Source organism: Camelina sativa, chromosome 15 (assembly GCF_030686135.1).
Source record: "Camelina sativa cultivar CO46 ecotype springtype chromosome 15, ASM3068613v1".
NCBI lineage: Eukaryota > Viridiplantae > Streptophyta > Magnoliopsida > Brassicales > Brassicaceae > Camelina > Camelina sativa.
Window position 1 is genome coordinate 12,787,059 of NC_141894.1, and position 20,577 is coordinate 12,807,635.

The 20,577-nt window shown below is 33.0% G+C and overlaps 3 protein-coding genes across 4 annotated transcripts; 2 read left to right on the forward strand and 1 right to left on the reverse strand.

Annotated features, from left to right (window-relative positions):
- The first annotated feature begins 2,667 nt into the window (after positions 1-2,667).
- On the forward strand, positions 2,668-6,454 carry LOC104746690 (linoleate 9S-lipoxygenase 5-like). The gene is made up of 9 exons (XM_019236916.2): positions 2,668-2,898; positions 3,146-3,444; positions 3,561-3,804; positions 3,887-4,228; positions 4,314-4,399; positions 4,497-4,604; positions 4,703-5,007; positions 5,094-5,357; positions 5,453-6,454. Exons 1-9 carry the CDS (start codon positions 2,754-2,756, stop codon positions 6,219-6,221), a joined length of 2,562 nt encoding a protein of 853 aa, XP_019092461.2. The 5' UTR covers positions 2,668-2,753; the 3' UTR covers positions 6,222-6,454.
- Positions 6,455-7,502: 1,048 nt separating this feature from the next.
- On the reverse strand, positions 7,503-10,995 carry LOC104748431 (uncharacterized). Of its 2 annotated transcripts, none has more exons than XM_010470074.3 (7): positions 10,490-10,995; positions 10,244-10,361; positions 10,063-10,151; positions 9,937-9,983; positions 9,727-9,818; positions 8,409-8,542; positions 7,503-8,306 (listed from the first exon to the last, which is right to left on the reverse strand). In XM_010470074.3, exons 1-7 carry the CDS (start codon positions 10,874-10,876, stop codon positions 7,662-7,664), a joined length of 1,512 nt encoding a protein of 503 aa, XP_010468376.2. In that variant the 5' UTR covers positions 10,877-10,995; the 3' UTR covers positions 7,503-7,661. The 2 variants fall into 2 exon arrangements, with proteins under 2 accessions (XP_010468376.2, XP_087344721.1); XM_087488595.1 differs by having other exon boundaries at positions 9,937-9,968; positions 10,490-10,920.
- Positions 10,996-19,627: 8,632 nt separating this feature from the next.
- LOC104746693 (uncharacterized) lies at positions 19,628-20,225 on the forward strand. Its single transcript, XM_087486933.1, has 2 exons — positions 19,628-19,762; positions 19,929-20,225. The coding sequence occupies exon 2, from the start codon at positions 19,980-19,982 to the stop codon at positions 20,190-20,192; it is 213 nt and encodes a 70-aa protein (XP_087343059.1). The 5' UTR covers positions 19,628-19,762; positions 19,929-19,979; the 3' UTR covers positions 20,193-20,225.
- The last annotated feature ends 352 nt before the right edge of the window (positions 20,226-20,577 follow it).

Sequence of the window (20,577 nt, forward strand, 5' to 3'; positions counted from 1 at the left end):
TATAGTGTACTACAAAACACATGAGTCACTACCTATTAGTTGTGGTAATGACAAGTGGAGAGATGTAATGACAAATGTTAACACTTCAAATATTACATAGACAAGTGTTATGCCATGTGTCTTGTGATGGATTAATCACAATTATATTTCATAATATATATATTAAATTTGACACACTTTTATTTTCATGAATTATTATAAAAAATTAGTTAGACTTAGAGTATAAGATATATGTTTTGTGATATCGTTTTAAGATAAGGTTTTTCTAACTTTGCCTAACAATGTGACATTTGGCACTCTATATTTGTGACACATATCATTCTCATTAGTTTTAAATTTAACATTCTATTTTCTTTTTGACTTTATTTTATTTGTATCTTATATGGTGTATAGTTTGTTAAAAAAATAAAATTGTTATATAGTTTGCTTTTTGAATTTCAACATTGTTACAAAAATATCTTCCTTTCATTTTTTAGTTTTAGCATCTAATATATTTTATAATGAAATCATACATCATAGAACCTAAAAAAAAATACTGATCAACCCAACTAAAAAATATAAACAAAGTGAAACCAAATAAAAATAGAAAATGGTTTCATACATTTAAAGTAAAAACTGAAACCAAATTAACTTATGATAGACTAATTTAAAAATATAGAAGATTTTCAAATCTATATATATACAAATCATATTATATTCAATAATTATATATAATGTATTAAAGACACAACTCAAATTATGTATTTAATAGTATTATATATGTTACAGTTTGATTGTCTTTAAAACATATGTACTAAAAAAAATTGGTATCATAACATAATTGTTTTATCTCCCCCAAGAAATAATAGAAAACAATAGTTTCAAAATTTATTGTTAATTATACTATTTATTTTAAAATGATTAGAAAATAGAGACAATTTATAGAAGAAAAAAAATATGTATATTAAATTTGAGACACTTTTATTTTCATGAATTATTATAAAAAATTAGTTACTTGGAGTATAAGATATATGTTTTGTGATATCGTTTTAAGGTTTTTTTTTTTCTAATTTTGCCTAACAATGTGACATTTGACACTCTATATTTGTGACACATGTCATTCTCATTAATTTTAAATTTAACATTCTGTTTTTTTTTTACTTTATTTTATTTGTATCTTATATAGTTTGTTAAAAAAAAATATAATTGTTGTATAGTTTGCTTTTTGAATTTTAAAATTGTTACAAAAATAATAACCTCACATTATATAAAAACCTCACATTATATTCAATAATCATATATTGTATTAAAGACACAACTCAAATTTGTATTTAATAGTAGTTTATAAGTTATATTTTGATTGTGTTTAAACTATATGTACTAAAAAAACACATAATGGTATCATAACATAATTGCTTTATCACCCTATGATATAACAGGAAAAAATAATTTCAAAATTTAATTTATTGTTAATCATACTACTTATATTAAAATGACTAAAAGTAGAGACAATATATAGAAAATAAAAAATAGATTAAATTTCACACACTTTTATTTTCATGAATTTTTATAAAAACTGGTTAAACTTATAGTTTAAGATATTTGTTTTGTGATATTGTTTTAATAAATTATTTTAAAATTGACTTATCATATATAAAACTATTTTTTGTTAACTATTACTTTTAGATGATGACAATAAAACTAATATATAGGACAACATAAAATTATCTATCAAAAAAATTAGGTAAGATCTTACACTTTTCTTTCTAGACTACATATCAGTTTTTTATTTTCCAAAAAAAAAGTTAATAATAATTTATCTTAACTATTAACGAAAATACCATATATAGTTGATTTTGCTATAAGTAATGGTCTTATTACTATAGTAACATACTGTTTAAATAATTTCAACAATACATTGTAATCAAAAATATTTAATAATATTTACTTTAACTTTCCTCTTTAAATTGTAACATATATAAATAATAAATTGTAAATGCACCGTAGTATTATGAATATTATTTTTTTAAGACATATATTAACAATTAAATTTATACATTTCATATATAATTGAATAAAAACTTTATTTTATATCAAATTAATAATGTATACATAAACCACGTATTGCGTGGGCTACTTTCTAGTATATATATATATGCATGTTTTGTTGTTAATTTTGACAAAAGAACATAGGTGTAGTATTTAAAAAATGTTCTATAAATTGTTTCAAAGTAACGACCACCACGCAGTCTTAATTCGAACAATTGACTTCAAATTCCTAACAAATGTAGCACGTGCGCATTTTCAGGTTTTGTAATTTTTTTTTCAAGTTAAGATTCTACATGAAGTTAATGATCTCCTTGGGAGCATAATTTGAACTCCACAAAGTTAATGATCCTTCGTTAGTACATTTGACTAAAAGTAGTAAATGAACATATTTAGTCTCATTAATATATCCCAAAGGCTAATTCAAATTGAAATACATTTGACTAAAACTAGTAAATGGACGTATAATCATTTACAAGGTGGATATTAATGTCAATCCCACATAGTACTTGGTGTAGTTTTGAGGAAAAGCTTTTACTGAAATTGGATAAGTAATTTATTGTAGAAAAAGAACGTAGAAACTAAAACCCTTGGTGTTCAGTCTAGATTCAATATAAATAGAGTATCACATCAGATTTGTGTAATATGCGAAAAAAAAGAACATTCTTTTATAATCTCACACATCTCTCTCTATTATCTTCGTATCATACCCCAAGAAGACTAAGACGATGAAGATAGAAGGAGAAGTGGTTGTGATGAAGAAGAACCTTCTTGATTTCAAAGACGTCATGGCTTCTCTTCTTGATCGAATCCATGAACTTCTTGGTCGTCGCGTCTCTCTTCACCTTATCAGCTCTCTCCAACCCGGCCCGGGTATTCATTCTTTCTTTTACCCGACCCGTTTACAATTTGCATTCAGATCCACATCTTAAAAGTTATCCTCTTTTTTTCCATTTCATCACTAAAGTTTCCATCTTTTATAACTCTGTTTTTTCTTAAATCAACCAAATTTGAGAGTAAACTAGGATTAGTAGTCACTATAGTAGTTTCATTCTTCTTATAAACCTAAGTTTCTGTGTTTTACTTTAAATAAAATAATATTTTGGATATTATGTATCAGCCAATGAGAAGAGAGGTAGACTTGGGAAAGCAGCACACCTGGAGAATTGGGTAACAAAAATAAAAACGTCAGTAACCGCTGAGGAAACCACGTTCGGAGTCACGTTTGACTGGGACGAGTCAATGGGACCACCGGCTGCGTTTGTGATCAAGAACCACCACCATAGCCAATTCTACCTTAAGTCACTCACCCTCCGCGGCTTCCCGGAAAGCGAAGGCGGTCCGATACATTTCATATGCAATTCTTGGATCTACCTGAGTCACCGATACCGTTCCGACCGCGTTTTCTTCTCAAACAAGGTAACTCGCTAAAACGAATTGGGACAAGTGGGCAAGTCATAATATAATACACAAAATTGACCTGGAAGTACTAACTTTTTAATTTTTTTTTTTGCTTCATTTAAACTAAAAAAAAGGCATATCTTCCAAGTAAGACGCCGGAGCTACTGAAAGAGCTAAGAGAAGAAGAGCTAATGAATCTAAGAGGTAATGAGAAAGGAGGAGAACTCAAAGAATGGGACAGAGTTTACGACTACGCTTATTACAACGACTTAGGTGCTCCGGAGAAAGGTCCTAACTCAGTCCGTCCGGTTCTCGGTGGTTCACCTGAGCTTCCTTATCCCCGTCGTGGAAAAACCGGTCGTAAACCCAATAAATCCGGTTAGTCAACTCAAACTTTTGAAATCATTTATACATTGCAAAACTCAATGGTTACTTGATATATACGTCATTGTTTGATCAGACCCTAAGTCCGAGAGCAAGCTGGCTTTGCTCAACCTAAACATATACGTGCCACGGGATGAGCGGTTTAGTCATGTGAAGTTCTCTGACGTCCTAGTTTACGCACTCAACGCGGTGACTCAAGTGCTCGTCCCTGAGATCGCCTCTGTTTGCAACAAGACCATCAATGAGTTTGACTCCTTTGGAGATGTTTTTCACCTTTATGACGGTGGTATTAAGCTTGCCAATGGTCACACCATTTCTAAGCTCCGTGACATTATTCCATGGGAAATTTTTAGAGAGCTCATTCGTAATGGCGGAGAACGCGGGTTCTTGAAGTTTCCATTGCCTGACATTCTCAAAGGTAACGTATAAACAGTTAGATAGTCGATTTAGACCTAAACTTTTTTTTATAGATTTTGACATACAGTGATCCTATATTGTTACAGAGAGTAGGTCTGCTTGGAGAACCGATGAAGAGTTTGCCAGGGAAATGCTGGCTGGTCTCAATCCAGTGGTGATTAGTCGTCTCCAGGTCTTAATCTTATCATTCAACTTCTTCTTTGGAATAATTGAAATTCATCGATTGATCTCGCTTGATTACTAAATAATTTGGATATACAATAATGCAGGAGTTTCCACCAAAGAGCAATCTGGACTCTGCAAAGTATGGAAATCACGATAGCTCGATACGCGAAGAGCACATAGAAGCGTACATGAACGGCCTCAATGTCCAAGAAGTAAGTATAATATAGTTTTCTTGTTTGACAAGTAACAGATTTATAGCCATTTGTAGCTAACTGCAGTTGGTTTTGTGTTGTGTTGTGTATAAAAAAAGGCTTTGGAACAGAATAAGCTATACATATTGGATCACCACGATGCAATAATGCCTTTCCTGACGCGGATAAACACAACAAATACTAAAACCTACGCGACTCGAACCCTTCTGTTGCTTCAAGATGACGGAACACTGAAGCCTCTCGCCATAGAGCTGAGTCTTCCACACCCACAAGGCGAACCACATGGATCCGTGAGCAAAGTTTTTACACCAGCAGAGACGGGGGTAGAGGCATCGGTTTGGCAGCTTGCAAAGGCTTACGCGGCGGTTAATGATTCCGGTTATCACCAGCTTATAAGCCATTGGTAAATTAATGTTGACAACGTTGTGGACTAGCTAGAAAGATTTGATTTTCGGTTTGATGTAATCGGTTCGTTTATGGTTTTTGCAGGTTGCAGACGCATGCGGTGATTGAACCGTTTATAATAGCTTCGAATAGGCAACTCAGTGTGGTCCATCCGATCTATAAGCTTCTACATCCTCATTTCCGTGACACGATGAACATCAATGCATTGGCGCGACATGTCCTCATAAACTCAGACGGGATTCTGGAGATAACGGTGTTCCCGGGTCGATACGCCATGGAACTGTCTTCTTCAATGTACAAGAATTGGGTTTTCACCGATCAAGCTCTCCCCAAAGATCTCGTCAAAAGGTAACGCATCAAGTCTTTTTCTACACAGTTCTTGAGTCACAAGTAAACCTAGAGTCTTGTGGGACACGTAACCTTAAATTGCTTTGTTTCCGCAGAGGAGTTGCCGTGGAAGATCCTAATAGCAAAAATGGTGTTAAGCTTTTGATCGAGGATTACCCTTATGCGGTTGACGGTTTAGAGATTTGGTCAGCGATCAAAACTTGGGTCACAGAGTACTGCTCATTCTATTACAAGGACGACAAAACCGTCCAAACCGATATAGAGATCCAGTCATGGTGGACCGAGCTCCGAACCAAAGGCCACGGCGACAAACAACACGAATCATGGTGGCCATCGATGCAAACCCGTGACGACCTCATCGAATCCTGCACGATCATCATTTGGATCGCTTCTGCTCTTCACGCAGCAGTCAATTTCGGACAGTATCCTTACGCTGGGTTTCTCCCTAACCGGCCTACGGTCAGCCGCCGGTTTATGCCAGAGCCAGGTACCGTTGAGTACACTGAGCTGGCAGAAGACATTGACGTAGCGTTCTTGAAGACGATCACGCCGCAGTTACAGACTCTTCTTGGGATTTCAATCATAGAGACCTTGTCTCAGCATTCAACGGACGAGGTCTACTTAGGGCAGAGAGAATCACCGAATTGGACGGCTGATGATGAGGCTTTAGAGGCGTTTAAACGGTTTGGGAAAGAACTGGAGCTGATAGAGAACAATATCATAAGGAGAAACAATGACAAGAGGTTCAAGAACAGGACCGGACCGGTTAACATACCGTACACTCTGTTATACCCAAATACTACGGATTACACAAGAGAAGGTGGGCTTACTGGGAAAGGGATCCCTAACAGTGTCTCAATCTAGAATTGCTCTTCTTGATTTCGTGATTATGTCTCTTTTTTGAACTTAATTATTATTATTTTGTTTGGGTTTTGCTTGCTATTATGAACTCTTCTACGTTACTATCCTTTTATTTGGATCGTTCAAAGTCAATATATTTTTCCCCTTGGTTTTATTTACTTCCCACCACTGTTTAAGTGTTTATATAACTGTTTAGTCTATTTTTTTCTAACAATATGGATCTCGCTCGATCTCCACATTTTTTGTGTGCAAAAAAGTTGTGGAAACGTATATCAAGTTTATAGTGGATCACAATATGTTCCACTTCAACGAAACCAATTAAAAAGTACATATTAGATGATTCGAATATCACATAGAATTATTTATTTTCTATCAATGTTCAGTTTACAACACAATTAAAACACATAAAGAAGAAGCTAAAAAGCTGTGTAAACTCTACTTTTATCTATGATCAATCACGTTTTCACCAAGTCAATTAACATATATCAAATATGACATTAGAGTTTCATTGCAACGCGTTAACTGTTTACACTAAACATCAAAGATCAATCGTTGATTAATGCAAAGTAGTACATTTAACTTCAGAACGACAATGCAAAAAAAAAATATTTGTTGGTGTTGGGTTTCCGCTCAATCAAGGCCCAACGATTTAGGCCTAACAAGAGGAGTTAAGCATATTGGCTAGGTGGGCCGACGCGCTGGAAGCAATGCATTATGGGTCTAACGGCAGAGAAGATCGCGGGGTGGTTACGACTTACGAGGATTGGAACTAGTGAGGCGAGATCTTCGGGAGAGATCCTAACAACGTTGCAACGGAGTCAAGGACGAGAAGATATAAATATACTGATAGGGATGAGAGCGATGACACACAATTGTAAACGAGAGAAAATACAACCACTTGTAAAGCATTTCATTCATTCGATCAATATTAATCCGTTTCGTTAATCGATCTAATCGTGCAAACTGTTCTTAGCTAAGAGCGTAACCCGAAGTCCTCATGTTTTTGTAGTTAATTTTCACAATAGAACATAGGAGTAGTATTTAAAAATGTTCTATAAATTGTTCAACGTAACGACCACGCTGTCTTAATTCGAACAATTGACTTCGAATTCATGACAAACGTTGCACGTGCGCATTTTTTCCAAAGTTGAGATTTTACATGAAGTTAATGATCCTTGGGAATATAATTTGATCTCCACAAAGTTTTTTTTTTTTTTTTTGGTTTTATCTCCACAAAGTTAATGATCCTTCGTAAGTATCAACTAATTCATTATAACTATAAGATTGAAATAAATTGCTTTCATAAGCTCAATGGTTAATAACTTAATATCGATCCAAAACTGCTACAATGCTAACAGTCAAGAAAAAGAGTACTCGTAACAGATCCAATCATCGATGTTATATACTCAGTTCACTTTTATATATAATCTCGTCCTTTCGAAATTAAAACCGTTGAGATAGAGACACGTGGCGACATCTTCTGTGCGAAGACACGACTGACACAAACCCACGTGGGCCTCTCAGCTTAGACCTATACGCCGTCTCGTCGTACGGTCTCCGGTAAAACTTCAGATACGGTACGAACGCTTCACGTGTCTTCTCCCCTCCTCCTCCGGAGACATTGTTATCCCGGCGAAAGAACATCGCCGGAGACTGGAAAAACGACGGACGTGGATTTATCCGGTACGAAACCGTCTTCGTCTTCTCCGGCAACGGGGTAGATGGAAACAGACTCTTCCTGCATGCGGCTGGTTTCGCGTCTTTGATACCACCACCACGCGCTGCCGGAGACGCGAAAGATAGCGACCGTGCGCTGCTAAGAGGAGAAACTTGAGCGGCGGCGTTATAAGGTGACGTGTCGGTGAAGGAAAGGTACCACGGCTTCAAAGAGTTGTGAGATACGGTGAACGCGAATCTTGAAGAAGCTGAACCAACAACCGTGGCCGTTGATTTGATCGACGATGCATCGAACCTTAAAGATGCTGATCTAGGATGAGATGACACGTGGTTGATATCTAGCGGTTCGTCGTAGTCTAGAGACGACACTATCATCGTGACCGTTGAGAGTTCCACAAAAGGACGAACACCCTGACAATATGAGTACGAAACAAGAGCTTATCCATTTGCTCGCTAATCACAATTAGAGAATTATTAAATTTGAAATTAAAATGAGTATTTAAGAGACTTTACCTTCCAAATGTAAGAGAAAAAAGAGGGAGGATCGATGATAAAGGCTTTGTAAAGTCGGCATGGGTAATAATCTGCGATGATTTTTAGAGTCGCCAAAAGCAAATTTGCAAATGCAGAGGATGATCTGAAAAAGCCTGTTTTTTTTATAAAGGAATTAACAAAAGCAAAAAAAATGGAATATTAATCGATTTTGTACAGGTAAGTGTGCGACTAATAATTAATTGTCTAATCGAGTTTGAACAAAATTTAAAGATGCAGAGAAATAATTGTACTTAATTTTTCCTTCAGAAGAATGAATATCGAAAAAGGTGGATAAAAATTTTAAAAAGATAAAAAGTTTGTACAGAGAAAATAAAAAGCATAAATCTTTAGAAGCGTGATGCCAAAGAATATTAATTATCCATTGTAAAAATATAGGTCTTTGTAAACTAAGTTACTGTATAACATTTCAAAAAAAGAGAGCCAATCATTAAATAATAAAGTACTAAAGTAAGTATTAACAAAACATGAGCAAACACACGTACTTGCATAATCAGAATAAGTTTTTTTTTTCTTTTTCAAATTGTAAGTAGTATTTTTTTCAGCTAGAAATAGATAATCCTATAAATAAAATAAAAACTTTAAATTTTCTTTTGTTGGAAAAACAAAAATTTGCTTAGAAACTAGTATAATGAAGATAATTTGCGATTAGCCGTTATTACAAAAACATTGACGTTGACACATGAATTGGAAGACAAATTGGAACTATCAAATTAATGCATTTACATATATACATGTCCGAGTGTCCGGTCCCCGACATAAACGAACGTACTCAATCCAAAAAAACAAAAACTAAAAACCCAAAAATACGGCACGTAAATTACACATTAGTACAAAGAAATTTGGAAGATTATCAAGGACAAAATCAAGAGTATCAAGTAGGCATGATCAAAACTAAACTTCAACCATAATTTGGAACGCATCTAAATCGTAATCAGACCCTAACTGTATAAAACTTATACGATTAAAAATTATAACCGTTAACCATAAACATATGTTTAGTTATATTATAACCGTAATTCTATCAAAACAGTTGGTTAATTGCATGTTAAACTATATATATTTTTAACCATAACCAATTTTTAACCTAATGAAATATATTAATAATTATTTATTAATTATTTAATATTAACCGTATCATATTATCAAATAACTGTAAACATATTTAACCGTAACTATTTAATAGTTAAAGTTAAACAAAGTGATAACCGACCGTGGTCATGCCTAGTATCAAGGACAAAACGACAATATCAAACAGTTAGCATTACTAAAAACTTACTTGCATAGAAGAGAAGAACAACGCTCTGTTCCGCGTTTCTGGTCATGCTTGAGATCGCAATATCCATCGTGAACGCCACCAAACGCGTAAACCTTCCCCAAAAAAAAAGAAAAAAAAATCATCATCATTACGTTGTGAAGAGTATCAATCAATAAAACAGTTTTATTAAAACTGGATTAGTTTCTTTCTAATTAATCATCTAAAACTTACTGTTTTGAGGTACGCAGCTTCTGATAATCATGCTTAAACCGGAAAACCTGTAAAAATCAACCTCATTTTTATTACCTTTAATATTATTTATAGATGAAATCAAGATTGGTTATGAAAAAAAATTACAATAACGGGTCTAGACTCTCCGTCGTGACCGGCGATGTAAGCTACACCGTCTCCAAGCTCCGTCGAGAACTCCTCTGCTCCCAATCGCTCTTAACATATTAAAAAAAAAAAAAAACACAAAAGCCTTAAGAAAAGTGTGTGTGTGTTTTTAAAAATCAATCATTATTAATACAAAACATACCAAGATCGAAGTTTTGTCTCCAAGAAAGACATGAGATTAGTTGTTTCGCTGCTTTTTTGACATTATCTCCTTTAACCTTCAAGAATCTCTCAACACACTCTCTGTTACAGAACTTCTCCTGTAAAAAAAAAGCTCGAAGCTTTTGCTTGTTATGAAACGTTCGAAGCTTTTTGTTTGTTTGTTTGTGAACAAGTAGGTACATGCATATATGACTTGTTTATTGAAAAGATTTGAGTAGAGACGTACTTGTTTGTAAGTGAGTGGAGGAGATTGTTTCTTGACCAAATGAAGAACAGCTTCGACTTTCTCGTCTTTCTTCCCCATTGATGATCGATCTCTTTGCTCTGTTTTTTGAAAGAACGACGAGGATAAAGAAAAAGTTCGGATTTTTTTTTTTTGCTTGGGAAGAGAGAGAGAGAGAGAGAGAGAGAGAGAGAGAGAGAGAGAGAGAGAGAGAGAAGCTGAACAACGATTGTATTTTGTGTTCTGTGTGTGTGTGTGCGCCGCAAGGTTCTTCTTGTAGCCAAAAGAAGAAGAAAAAAAAGTTAGATTTTGTATCTCTCTCTCTTTCTTTCTAGAGAGAAACAGAGAGAGTGTGTTGTTGTGTCTGAAAACGGCTTCTGCAGAAAACATAAACTTACATATGTTGGAGAAGTTATTGGTCTGATGATGACGCTGTTACTATGTCGTTTTGCGGACGTTTTATGTTTTTAAAAGCAAAAAAAGCCGTTGGGGCCGCCACCAGTGACGCCATCTAACGTCGTTAAATTGGCTCCGTTTTATAAGTTTTTAACTTCATGCTTCAATAATTACTCGAATGTTTTGTTTATTTTGTTACTTAATCATCTTTTTTAGTATCCTTAAATTTACGTTCATGAATTTGATTAAGAGTACTTACTTTTTCACAAGTTTAGTTCTCTCAAGTCTCACCAATATTGGACGGTCATACTCATAAGGGTAAGTCGAGTCTCTCTAGCAAATGATGAGCTACACCATCATCATAAGGGATGGAACTTGTAGATTTTATATTTAGCAACACCAGCTAAGTTCATATGATATAGTCAACGTCTATATTACCTAGCTCAAGTACTTCCCAACGATCGATGGTGACGTTAGCAAATTAAATGCATTTTCCGTAACAAGATTTCTCATCAAACCAAGTCCATGTGTGTGAGATTTGTTTTGGCGGTGCAAGTTAACGTTATATATAAAGCGAGCAACGAACAACAAAAACGTTATAAGCGTGCAGTCATTAACTTTCTGTTTGGAAACACTTGTTATTTTGAAATTTACAATCCACAAAATTAAGTACAGTATATGTTGTATTTTTTTCAGTAAATATGTAGATAATTTAAAGAGTACAAGACATAAATATCCTTTCAACGTCGTGTAGAGTGTAGTGATACAATGTTTCAATGAGTTATAACTTATAACTTATATGCATGATTTGCTTAACATGTGTATATAACTATATATCTTCGATTTAAAACATATTTCTTTTCAAGTTATATAAAAAAAAAATAAGACTAACTTTTTTGAACTAATATTCCAGCACTGTCATATAAACAATGTTTTTTTTGGAACTAATACAATGATTTCAAGTTATATAAACAATGATTTTTTGGAACTAATACAATGAAAATCTTCATTTTTTGTTTAATGATTGAAAACTTAGAATCCCCTCTATTTATTTTTGAAAACCAACATTTTGGTATTGTGATTGTTGATGTGACTAAGTATTACTATTTTTTTTACTCGTACTTCACATTTCGACCGTAGGTGCAATGTATAGCTTCAGTTGCAACCTGTTGTACCCACGTCTGATTGCAACCAGTAAATAAAAATAAAAATACATTTTTCTATATCAACTTTTAACCAGACCAATTTACAAAAACCCCACCAGTTAATTACTTTAGGAGGTTTAAAAGAACAGAAACACTCGTGAGCTTAAAGAGGAAAAAAACCATATAATATGCATATTTACTTTAATGATATAGTCATACAAACTTAATATTATTAAACAATTAGTTTTTCTTTGTTCAGACGTGCAACTATCTTAGTTTATCGTATCATTGAATTGAATTAGTTTGACTTTGACATGATTATAGTAACTATTTTCCTCAAACATAGACCATACTGTTTAATGAAGTAGGTGGTGTAATTCGACTAATCCGTCTTTACTAGCTCTAAACTCTAGTTCTTTTAACGGGTCAAAACGAAAAAGACAATGGTGTGAGTAAAAATATATTCTTGAAAAAAAAGAGACCGTTGTCGTCACGGCGGCGACTTGCTCGTACGTGGTTAGTGGTAGTGAAGATTCAGAAATATATCCAGTAAAATCCACATGTCAAAAAGTAAAGATAACACGATAAAAGAGAGTTCACGTGCTCGTTTCCTAATGCTTTCTGTCTAATGTCCACACACACCGACAAATAAAGTCAAAAGGAAAAATGATCATCTCTCCTGTTTTAACTTCAAATGTTACAGTGAAGCTACGATAAAATTCGTTAAAAGAATAAATTTTTAATGTCTAGTTGGGCAGCTAGATTAGTTAATAATCATCAAAGAGACGACTATATAAGTTTGATGATGATAGTCTTAGATATTGAGTCTTCTCTGGGCTTTAGTGTCCGAATTTTTGAGATGGGTAATTGCGAAAATTTCATTTAATTAAGCTTTATATATAAAATTGCAGGGTTATTGACTTATTCTATTTGTCTAGCTTAATATAGAATCATATTAAAATGTTGTTGTTATAAACTCTTCTCCTCTAAATTGAGAAATCATGGGATTATTTTATTTTAATCTAATTGTGTAGTACTTAACAAAAAATAAGTTTTAAGTGATTATCACAACGATTATACACGTTATTTTTAAAAAAGAACTGTATAATATCAATTATTAAATATTCATTTAAAGTATTTGCGCTTACACTATTCATTTAACACATTACACATGCATGTTTTAAAAATTAAAACTTTAACATAGGGTAGAATGAATGATTGCTGGCCATCTATAAATCATTCCACATTCTAAGAAGTTTTTGGATTTGTTATATATCTATGATATTTGTTCACTAAATTTTATTTTTAAAAAATATAGAAGATATAAGTTTCACCTGCTTGTCAAAATATTTTTTTTCAAAATTTGAAATCTAAATATCTAATATTATTGCATGGATGGTCCTCACTATTCCATATACACAATGTGGAAGTGGTGGGGATAAGGCAAAGTGATTATGTAATTATGATGCATAATCATTAAGGAGAATTTGGGTGGATGGTTCATTTTAAGAAGTTAAATAGGTGAGAGTTTTTAGTTTAGGAGAAGTAGAGAACTAATTTTTGATATTTTAAAAAGACGAAAATGTATTTGATGATAGATTTTAGTATTTTACGGTTTCGATATACAGGACAGGTCTGTTATGATTTAGCTATTAGCGATTCTATCATTTTATGGAGATGGGATAACGGATAATGATGGATGATACGAGAGAGGGTTTAACGTAGTTACCTATAATGGGCCTGCTAGTGGAATCGGCTCATCGTATCACACATGTTTCTTTCGGGCTCGTACAAGTTACAACATGTTATCACTTGTTGGATCATATAATACATGCTTGCTTACACCTTGAGGCTTTACTCAACCAAACACCATTGATCGTTCTTAGTTCAATTTTTTATGAGTCGTAAATATCCAAATTGTGGACTGAGTTTGCAAAATATCCAAAATAACTTCAGTGTGAATTGAGTTTTCTTAATCAGTGTTTCAAAAAACTAATAATTTTTTTTTCTCATAACACTATTAAAAAAAAAATCTCATAACACTTAACATAATATCATATTTTAAAAACATGCATAAGAAGATCACATAATTTAGAAAAAATAGTGCACGATTTTGCCAATTTTTAGCTCCCTACAAATGGTTATTTTATCTAATAAGCCCTTATTTTATTCTATTATATAGTGATCAGTTTCCAAACCTATGGTTTTGAGTAACAAAACTTATAAAGATCATGTAAAACTTGATGTCAGGTACTGTTAAAAAGAAAGAATTTTGGAATTTTTAAGGCGATTTAAAAGAGAAATTATTTTTTCAAAATGTATAGAGAGTATGCAAAAATTGCCTATAGTATACAACTAGGCTTTAATAAAATATGTTGGTTAAGGATGAATATACAAGAGGTACAAAATTTCAAGTAAGATCAACACTGTTTAGTAAGATACTATGCGATAATTTTTGTATGAAGCAGTCAGACCATCTCCAATGTATGCCTCTATTTTTTCCTCTAAAATAGAGTAACTAAAAAATAGAGCATTGTTTTGCTCCAATGTATTACTCTATTTTCAACTCTAAAATAGAGTTAGTGTAAAAAAATAGAGGTGAGAATAGAGTTGCTCTATATATAGAGCAATCCTACCATTTTCTCTATTTTAGAGTAAAATATAGAGTAGGGTTGGAGCAAATGTTGCTCTATAATAAAGATTTGACTCTAAAATAGAGTGGGGTTGGAGATGCCCTCAATTGTCTCGCCCATCTCATAATATTATATTTCATGTAATTCGCCATCCACTCGAAACAACATAAGGGGAAATACATCATCCAACTCGGACAGTCGGATGACCATATATAGTATTAAGCTATATATATTGTATAGTTGATAAATGAACTAAGCTTTTCTTTTACTTAGTTTGTTTCACAATACTAAACTGTATATAAAGGAACACTGTACATTCTGATTCATTAACGAAAATATTCTTTACAAGTTAAAACGTAGTTATAGTCAGGTCAAGTTGTACTAGTCGAACTTTAGAAAACCGGGACCGTAAGATGTTTTCAACTATTGTGAGGCGTCGTGGTAGCCTTGGTGTAACCGTATAGCTCATGCAATGTATCACGTCAATCTTTTAATTACGAAATTGTATTTTTAATGTTTTATTTACCCCATGTCGAAGCGTCATGCAAATTGTAAGGAGTTAATTGTAGTTCCATGCATGGATCCTGAAGTCTTGAGTTAAAATGCGATAGTTGCTTTGTTGAGCTTGTCCGATGAGATATTACGATCTCTAGAGCTCTGTCACATTTTGGTCATTCGAGAAGTTGAGTTAACTCCAAAGATGATTCTTAATATATGTGTTGTCCATCAGTTTGGCGACCATAAAATAATTCCATCACTTACAAATTACAATGTCATCATTTTGTAATTAACTAAAACAAATATTAATAGACATGAGTGTACATGATATTTTTAAAAAATTCCCAAGTAATATTGTTGCGGTAGTAAGAATACAAGAAGTAAACAAACAAAACTTTGTGGTCGTACTTGATATTAAATAGTCCGAAATGTAAAAATCAACGATATTGAGGCTGTTCTCCTGCTAAACGCTATAGGTAAAGAAGAAAAACAGTGTTACCGGAGAGAAAAATAAATAGAAATGAAAGCACTACAAGAAATTGAGGTATTGATAGCACTATAATATAGCGTTTGATGGTGTTTTGCTATGGTTGACATACGCCTCAGTTTTTTATAGCGTTTGTCAAAAGTAAGACGCTATCTTTGATTGATGTGAAAAACCTAATTCATTTGTCCGCTTATAACTTAGTGAAAAAAGGAAGCGGTTACCAAAATTTCATTTTCCCTCTCACTTTCGTTTACTCTCCCTCCATTGTTTCACTTATCAAGCTTTTTTAATTTCTACTACTTCTGTCCATCTATGGATACTCATCAAAACCCTTAACCCAGATTCATAACTAGATGAATAATTTTCCTCTCTACTCCATCGAACCTAACTGAGTCATCTTCCTCTTGTCCACCAAAAATCATGAACCCCTAGATCTGTTCTAGATCTCGTCGCTGCTCAATCTCTACTGCCGGAGTATTCAAATAAGATTTGACCAGAGATATTTTGTTGACTCTATGAAGCTTTCAAGGAATCTCCTTCGTCTTCGTCGGCGTCGCCACCATCCCGTCTCCCAGATCTGTCGCGGCTTCCACATGTTAGCATTTGAGTCTGTTGATTGTTTTTAGGGTTCATCAATTTATGCTTTTCATTCAAAAAATTTATGATTTTGAGAATTTCTAGTGTTGGGTCTTTTTTGTAGTTTGATTTAATTGAGGCACGATGATGCTAAATATGTATTTGTGGTTTGATCTTTGAAGGAATTGATGTTCTCATAGATTGATAATTGGGAACGAAGAATAAGAGCTTTTTCGTTGGATCTGAGACTTCTCGATGGTGGAAAGGGAGGAATCTATGGCGACGACTGATGAAGGAAGAAACGATATGGTGAGGATAGAGACTACGTATCGGGAAGAAAGTGACAAATCTAGTTGAGGTGAAGTCATATAAGAGGTTAGAGTTTAATCTTTATACTAGTTTGGCCTTGATTCTCTACGAAATTAAGTTGTTTCTTTCATTGATGTTTTTCTGTTTGTTCAGGTTTTAGCTTCAAATTTCTGTTTCATTTTAGCTTAAATGGAACTATTCTTTGAACTTTTGCTACAGTTTAGTAGCATATCTTTGATTTAAAATTGATTCAGATCTTAAAGTTTATTCCAATTTATCTCAGTTCAAGCTTTAATCTATTAGACCTTCTTCTTTATTCTCATTTTGTCCTCCGTTTTTTTTTTCTTGGAGATCTTGACTGCTTCAGATATGAAAATCAAGGTATGGGATGGGTTGTGGGGTTGAAGATTCCAACAACAAGAATGGGTGAGATAGTTGAATCCAAAGAAAACAAAATAAAGATGGAGAAGATGGAGAAGAAAATAGAAGGCAATGACGACTTAGTGGTTTTCTATTTCAATTTTAAGTTTTAATTTTTTTGTTCGACATTGAGTAAATAATATTTAGATAAAAATGGTTGTCTTTGTAAATTACTATAATTAATATTATTGATTATTTTTAGCTTTATAAATTAAACTACAAATTTTATAATCAAAAATTTAAAATTTAAATTCAGATATCTATATTTATGAATAATTAAATATACAATAGCAGATAAAAATTGCTATTATATAGTGTTTAATTACAGAAAAATAAACGCTATTGTATAAAAAGATATGATAGCATAATAGAAAACCGTTATCTTAAGTGTCTGATCTACGATGACGGGCGCAGATACAACGTTTGTTAAAACGCTATGGTATCGTTAGATAGCGTTATTCCGATGCTAGCAAAAGTCAATATTCTTGTAGTGAAGAGAAGTGTCGCATATGATGAACGCTGATGAAAATTGATATGTCGCATCAGCGATCGATGTGATGCCGTCGTGACTCAACGGATGTCATCTGCGGCTCATTTAGATCTGTAATTTTCAAACTCACGATGTCGTTTAACATTACTGCTACTCTGCTTGACACGCCGTTTCAATTTGTCGCTGCCGCAATCGCAGCGTTTAGCAAAAGAACATGGCCATTATATACTAATCTTTTAAACATATCAAATCAATCCCTAAGTTAAAAAGTGGAAGAATTCTAAAATTAATGATTATGCAAAAAGTGTGTTAATTTTTGATACAGTATTTAGCGTGAGGAATTGAGTTGTTTATAACATATATACTCAAGATGCACCCATTAATCTTCATACAAAAAAAAAATCAAAAATAATGGTAAGGAATCTATATTTGTGTATAAAATAGAAAATGAATCTATGTATAAATTAAAAATAATCGCGAGTTATTATTTTATCTTTTTTGTCAACCATTGGGCCACAATTGGCCAGTCCATTAGCCATATTCCTACATTCGTAGGAGCTGAGACTCAATCCCGGATGAGATGGTGTCTTCTACAAATGGAGTTACCTACTGCCACTGTACTAAGGTCAATTCACATCGCGAGTTATTTATATTAATGTATGTATGTGTTTATTTATTAGAAATGGTTAGATTGATTTTAAAGTAAGGGAAGAAAAAGGAGATTGACGACTTCTAAGGCACCCTAACATTACCACAGGCCACAGCTGTCTCTCCACATATGTCATTTGCTTCCATATTTACTCTTTCTTTAATTCTATTTCATTTCCTCCTAAGTAAAATCATCTTTAGAGGTTGGTCCAAATTGGTGTGTACCTTTAGCACGAATATACAATTTTTGTAGTTTACATTGGCCCACGCACTTCTTTTTTGGGGACCAATGGTCATATTAATTAGATAAAAACATTCGTTGCTCATTGGTTCAATGACCATTATTTTAAAATTTATCTCTTTAACCATTGCCGTCAAAAAGAAAAAAAAAACTATCATTAAACCATTTTAGATCGTCTACATCATTACATAAACAGAAAATAAAAAGAAGTTATAGTTTACAGTTTACACAAACAAATCTAACTCTCTATAACATAGTATTAATGATCAAATATGACAAATTTTGTTTTATAGACGACTCCACAATATCTTTGCAAATAAAAAATCTGTAACAGACCATTTTATTTACACTACATTCATTGGTAAACAGTTTTAACACATGAATACCATGCTAAAGATCTTCAATAATCTTACCACCATTAATTTATAATAACTAGCTAGAATTATAGAAATCAAAAAAGACAAACTTGTTGTGAAGTATTAAACCCCTTGTAGTTGTAGGTCAAAGGAACTTCCCCAAAAAGAAAAAAAAAAAAGGAAAGAAAATTCAGTCGGTAGGTCTTTAAACATATTTTAACATGAAAACTAAAATAGTATTTTAAAGACATATGAAAGTACGTACTCGTTAATTTATAAATGTAGCAGGATATACAAATATATGCAATGCATGCTAGACAATTTGTTAATTCATTACAATATTGGACATACGTGTTGACATAATTAAACGATGAAGCATAACAATGAGATTATATAAAGGTGGTAATTAAATCATTCATATATATATATATATATATATATATATATATTCATACAGAAAGAAGAAGTGTGAAGAGAAAACATGATAGGTGAAATGGGATTGTTCTTGAGGCACAAGTGAGCTTCAAAAGAGAGATGTTTGACAAACACCTAATACCAAAGAGACCCCATCACAATAAAACATTAAGTCACAGTTTCATCATTCTCCTTGATATTGCGTTATACTTCATCAAAACTCATGAATACTACTAGAAAATCAAATAAACTACTATGTTTAATCGAGATGGGATCCATGTGTCACGGTTAAAAGCATTTGAAAACTTATTTAATAGTAAATTTGTAGAGTAAACAAAAAAAAAAAGAAAAAAAAAAGAAAGAAAGATGGGGATGGTGGCTTGGGCCATACTTAAAAAAAGGAACATATAAAACACGTTGATGTGGCTGCCTGCATTACTTATTATCCAAGGTGGAGTACCGTCATTGGTTGGTTTCTTGAGTTGGGTCCTTAGATTATTTATATAATTATATCTATATCTCTATATATATAAAGATAGTGTAATTAATATTTCATATTTTGCAAGAGCCTTAAAGGCACTGTATAAGAAATGGGGTGGCTCCATTCTTTCTTCTCTCCCTTGAAGAAACTATGGATTAGCGTCAATTCTGCTCAAAAGAAGAGTATGATCTCTCTCTCTTTCTCTCTTTCGTTTTTGGTTCTATGGATCGGATAGTACTCTTCTGATGGCAAATTATGAAAATGAGTTTTGCTATATGCCTATATATTTATTTGGTTTTGTATACATATGCATTTTCTTTGTGTTGATGACAAATGTAAAATGTGCAGGAAGAGGGATATACATATTATACGAGGACGTGAAGTCATGTCCATACGAAGATGTCCATGTTTTGTGGTCTATACTCGTGGAGTCTCATCCACACACTTTGCAACTCAAACAATGATGAATCCATTTCATTTCTCTCTTTTTGGTTCGGAGGGTTCATATACATCGAATGTTCATGCTCATGGTCGAAAACGAAGAAGAAAGTTCTTAATTATCAGCATGATTTCATATATCTGTTTTTTTTCTTTCCTTACTTGTACATATAATATAACATAAATACACAGAGACTCTCTTTCCCATTTGGTTCTTGTTACGTAAATTACTCGCGATTTACAACTATATACACATATATGTAGATGTCTAACGTATATACGAATCTCCTCTTGAACGTCATATTCTTGATATCAGTATAGAGCGTCAAAGATGGTTTTAGTTTAAATATTATTTAAAATAAAATCAATCACCACACAGTAGAAGATAAAATAATAATCAAATGAAAAGATGGAGCTTATAATGATGAAAATAACCAAAAAAAAAAATTAAGTGCTCGTTGTATTCAATGTTCAAATCTTTACTCATATGTCACTAACTAAGATGAAAAACCGAGACTCTAATTTTATGCATAATGGGTGGAGCCCAAGACAAATGCCT

Coding starts and splice junctions, on each gene's coding strand:
- LOC104746693 (XM_087486933.1), top strand. CDS start 19,980: ATGTCCATGTTTTGTGGTCTATACTCGTGGAGTCTCATCCACACACTT.
- LOC104746690 (XM_019236916.2), top strand. CDS start 2,754: ATGAAGATAGAAGGAGAAGTGGTTGTGATGAAGAAGAACCTTCTTGAT. Junction 2,899..3,145: donor CTCTCTCCAACCCGGCCCGG/GTATTCATTCTT, acceptor ATTATGTATCAG/CCAATGAGAAGAGAGGTAGA. Junction 5,008..5,093: donor CACCAGCTTATAAGCCATTG/GTAAATTAATGT, acceptor TGGTTTTTGCAG/GTTGCAGACGCATGCGGTGA.
- LOC104748431 (XM_010470074.3), bottom strand. CDS start 10,876: ATGTTTTCTGCAGAAGCCGTTTTCAGACACAACAACACACTCTCTCTG. Junction 10,362..10,489: donor CTCCACTCACTTACAAACAA/GTACGTCTCTAC, acceptor TTTTTTTTACAG/GAGAAGTTCTGTAACAGAGA. Junction 10,152..10,243: donor GAGACAAAACTTCGATCTTG/GTATGTTTTGTA, acceptor TAATATGTTAAG/AGCGATTGGGAGCAGAGGAG.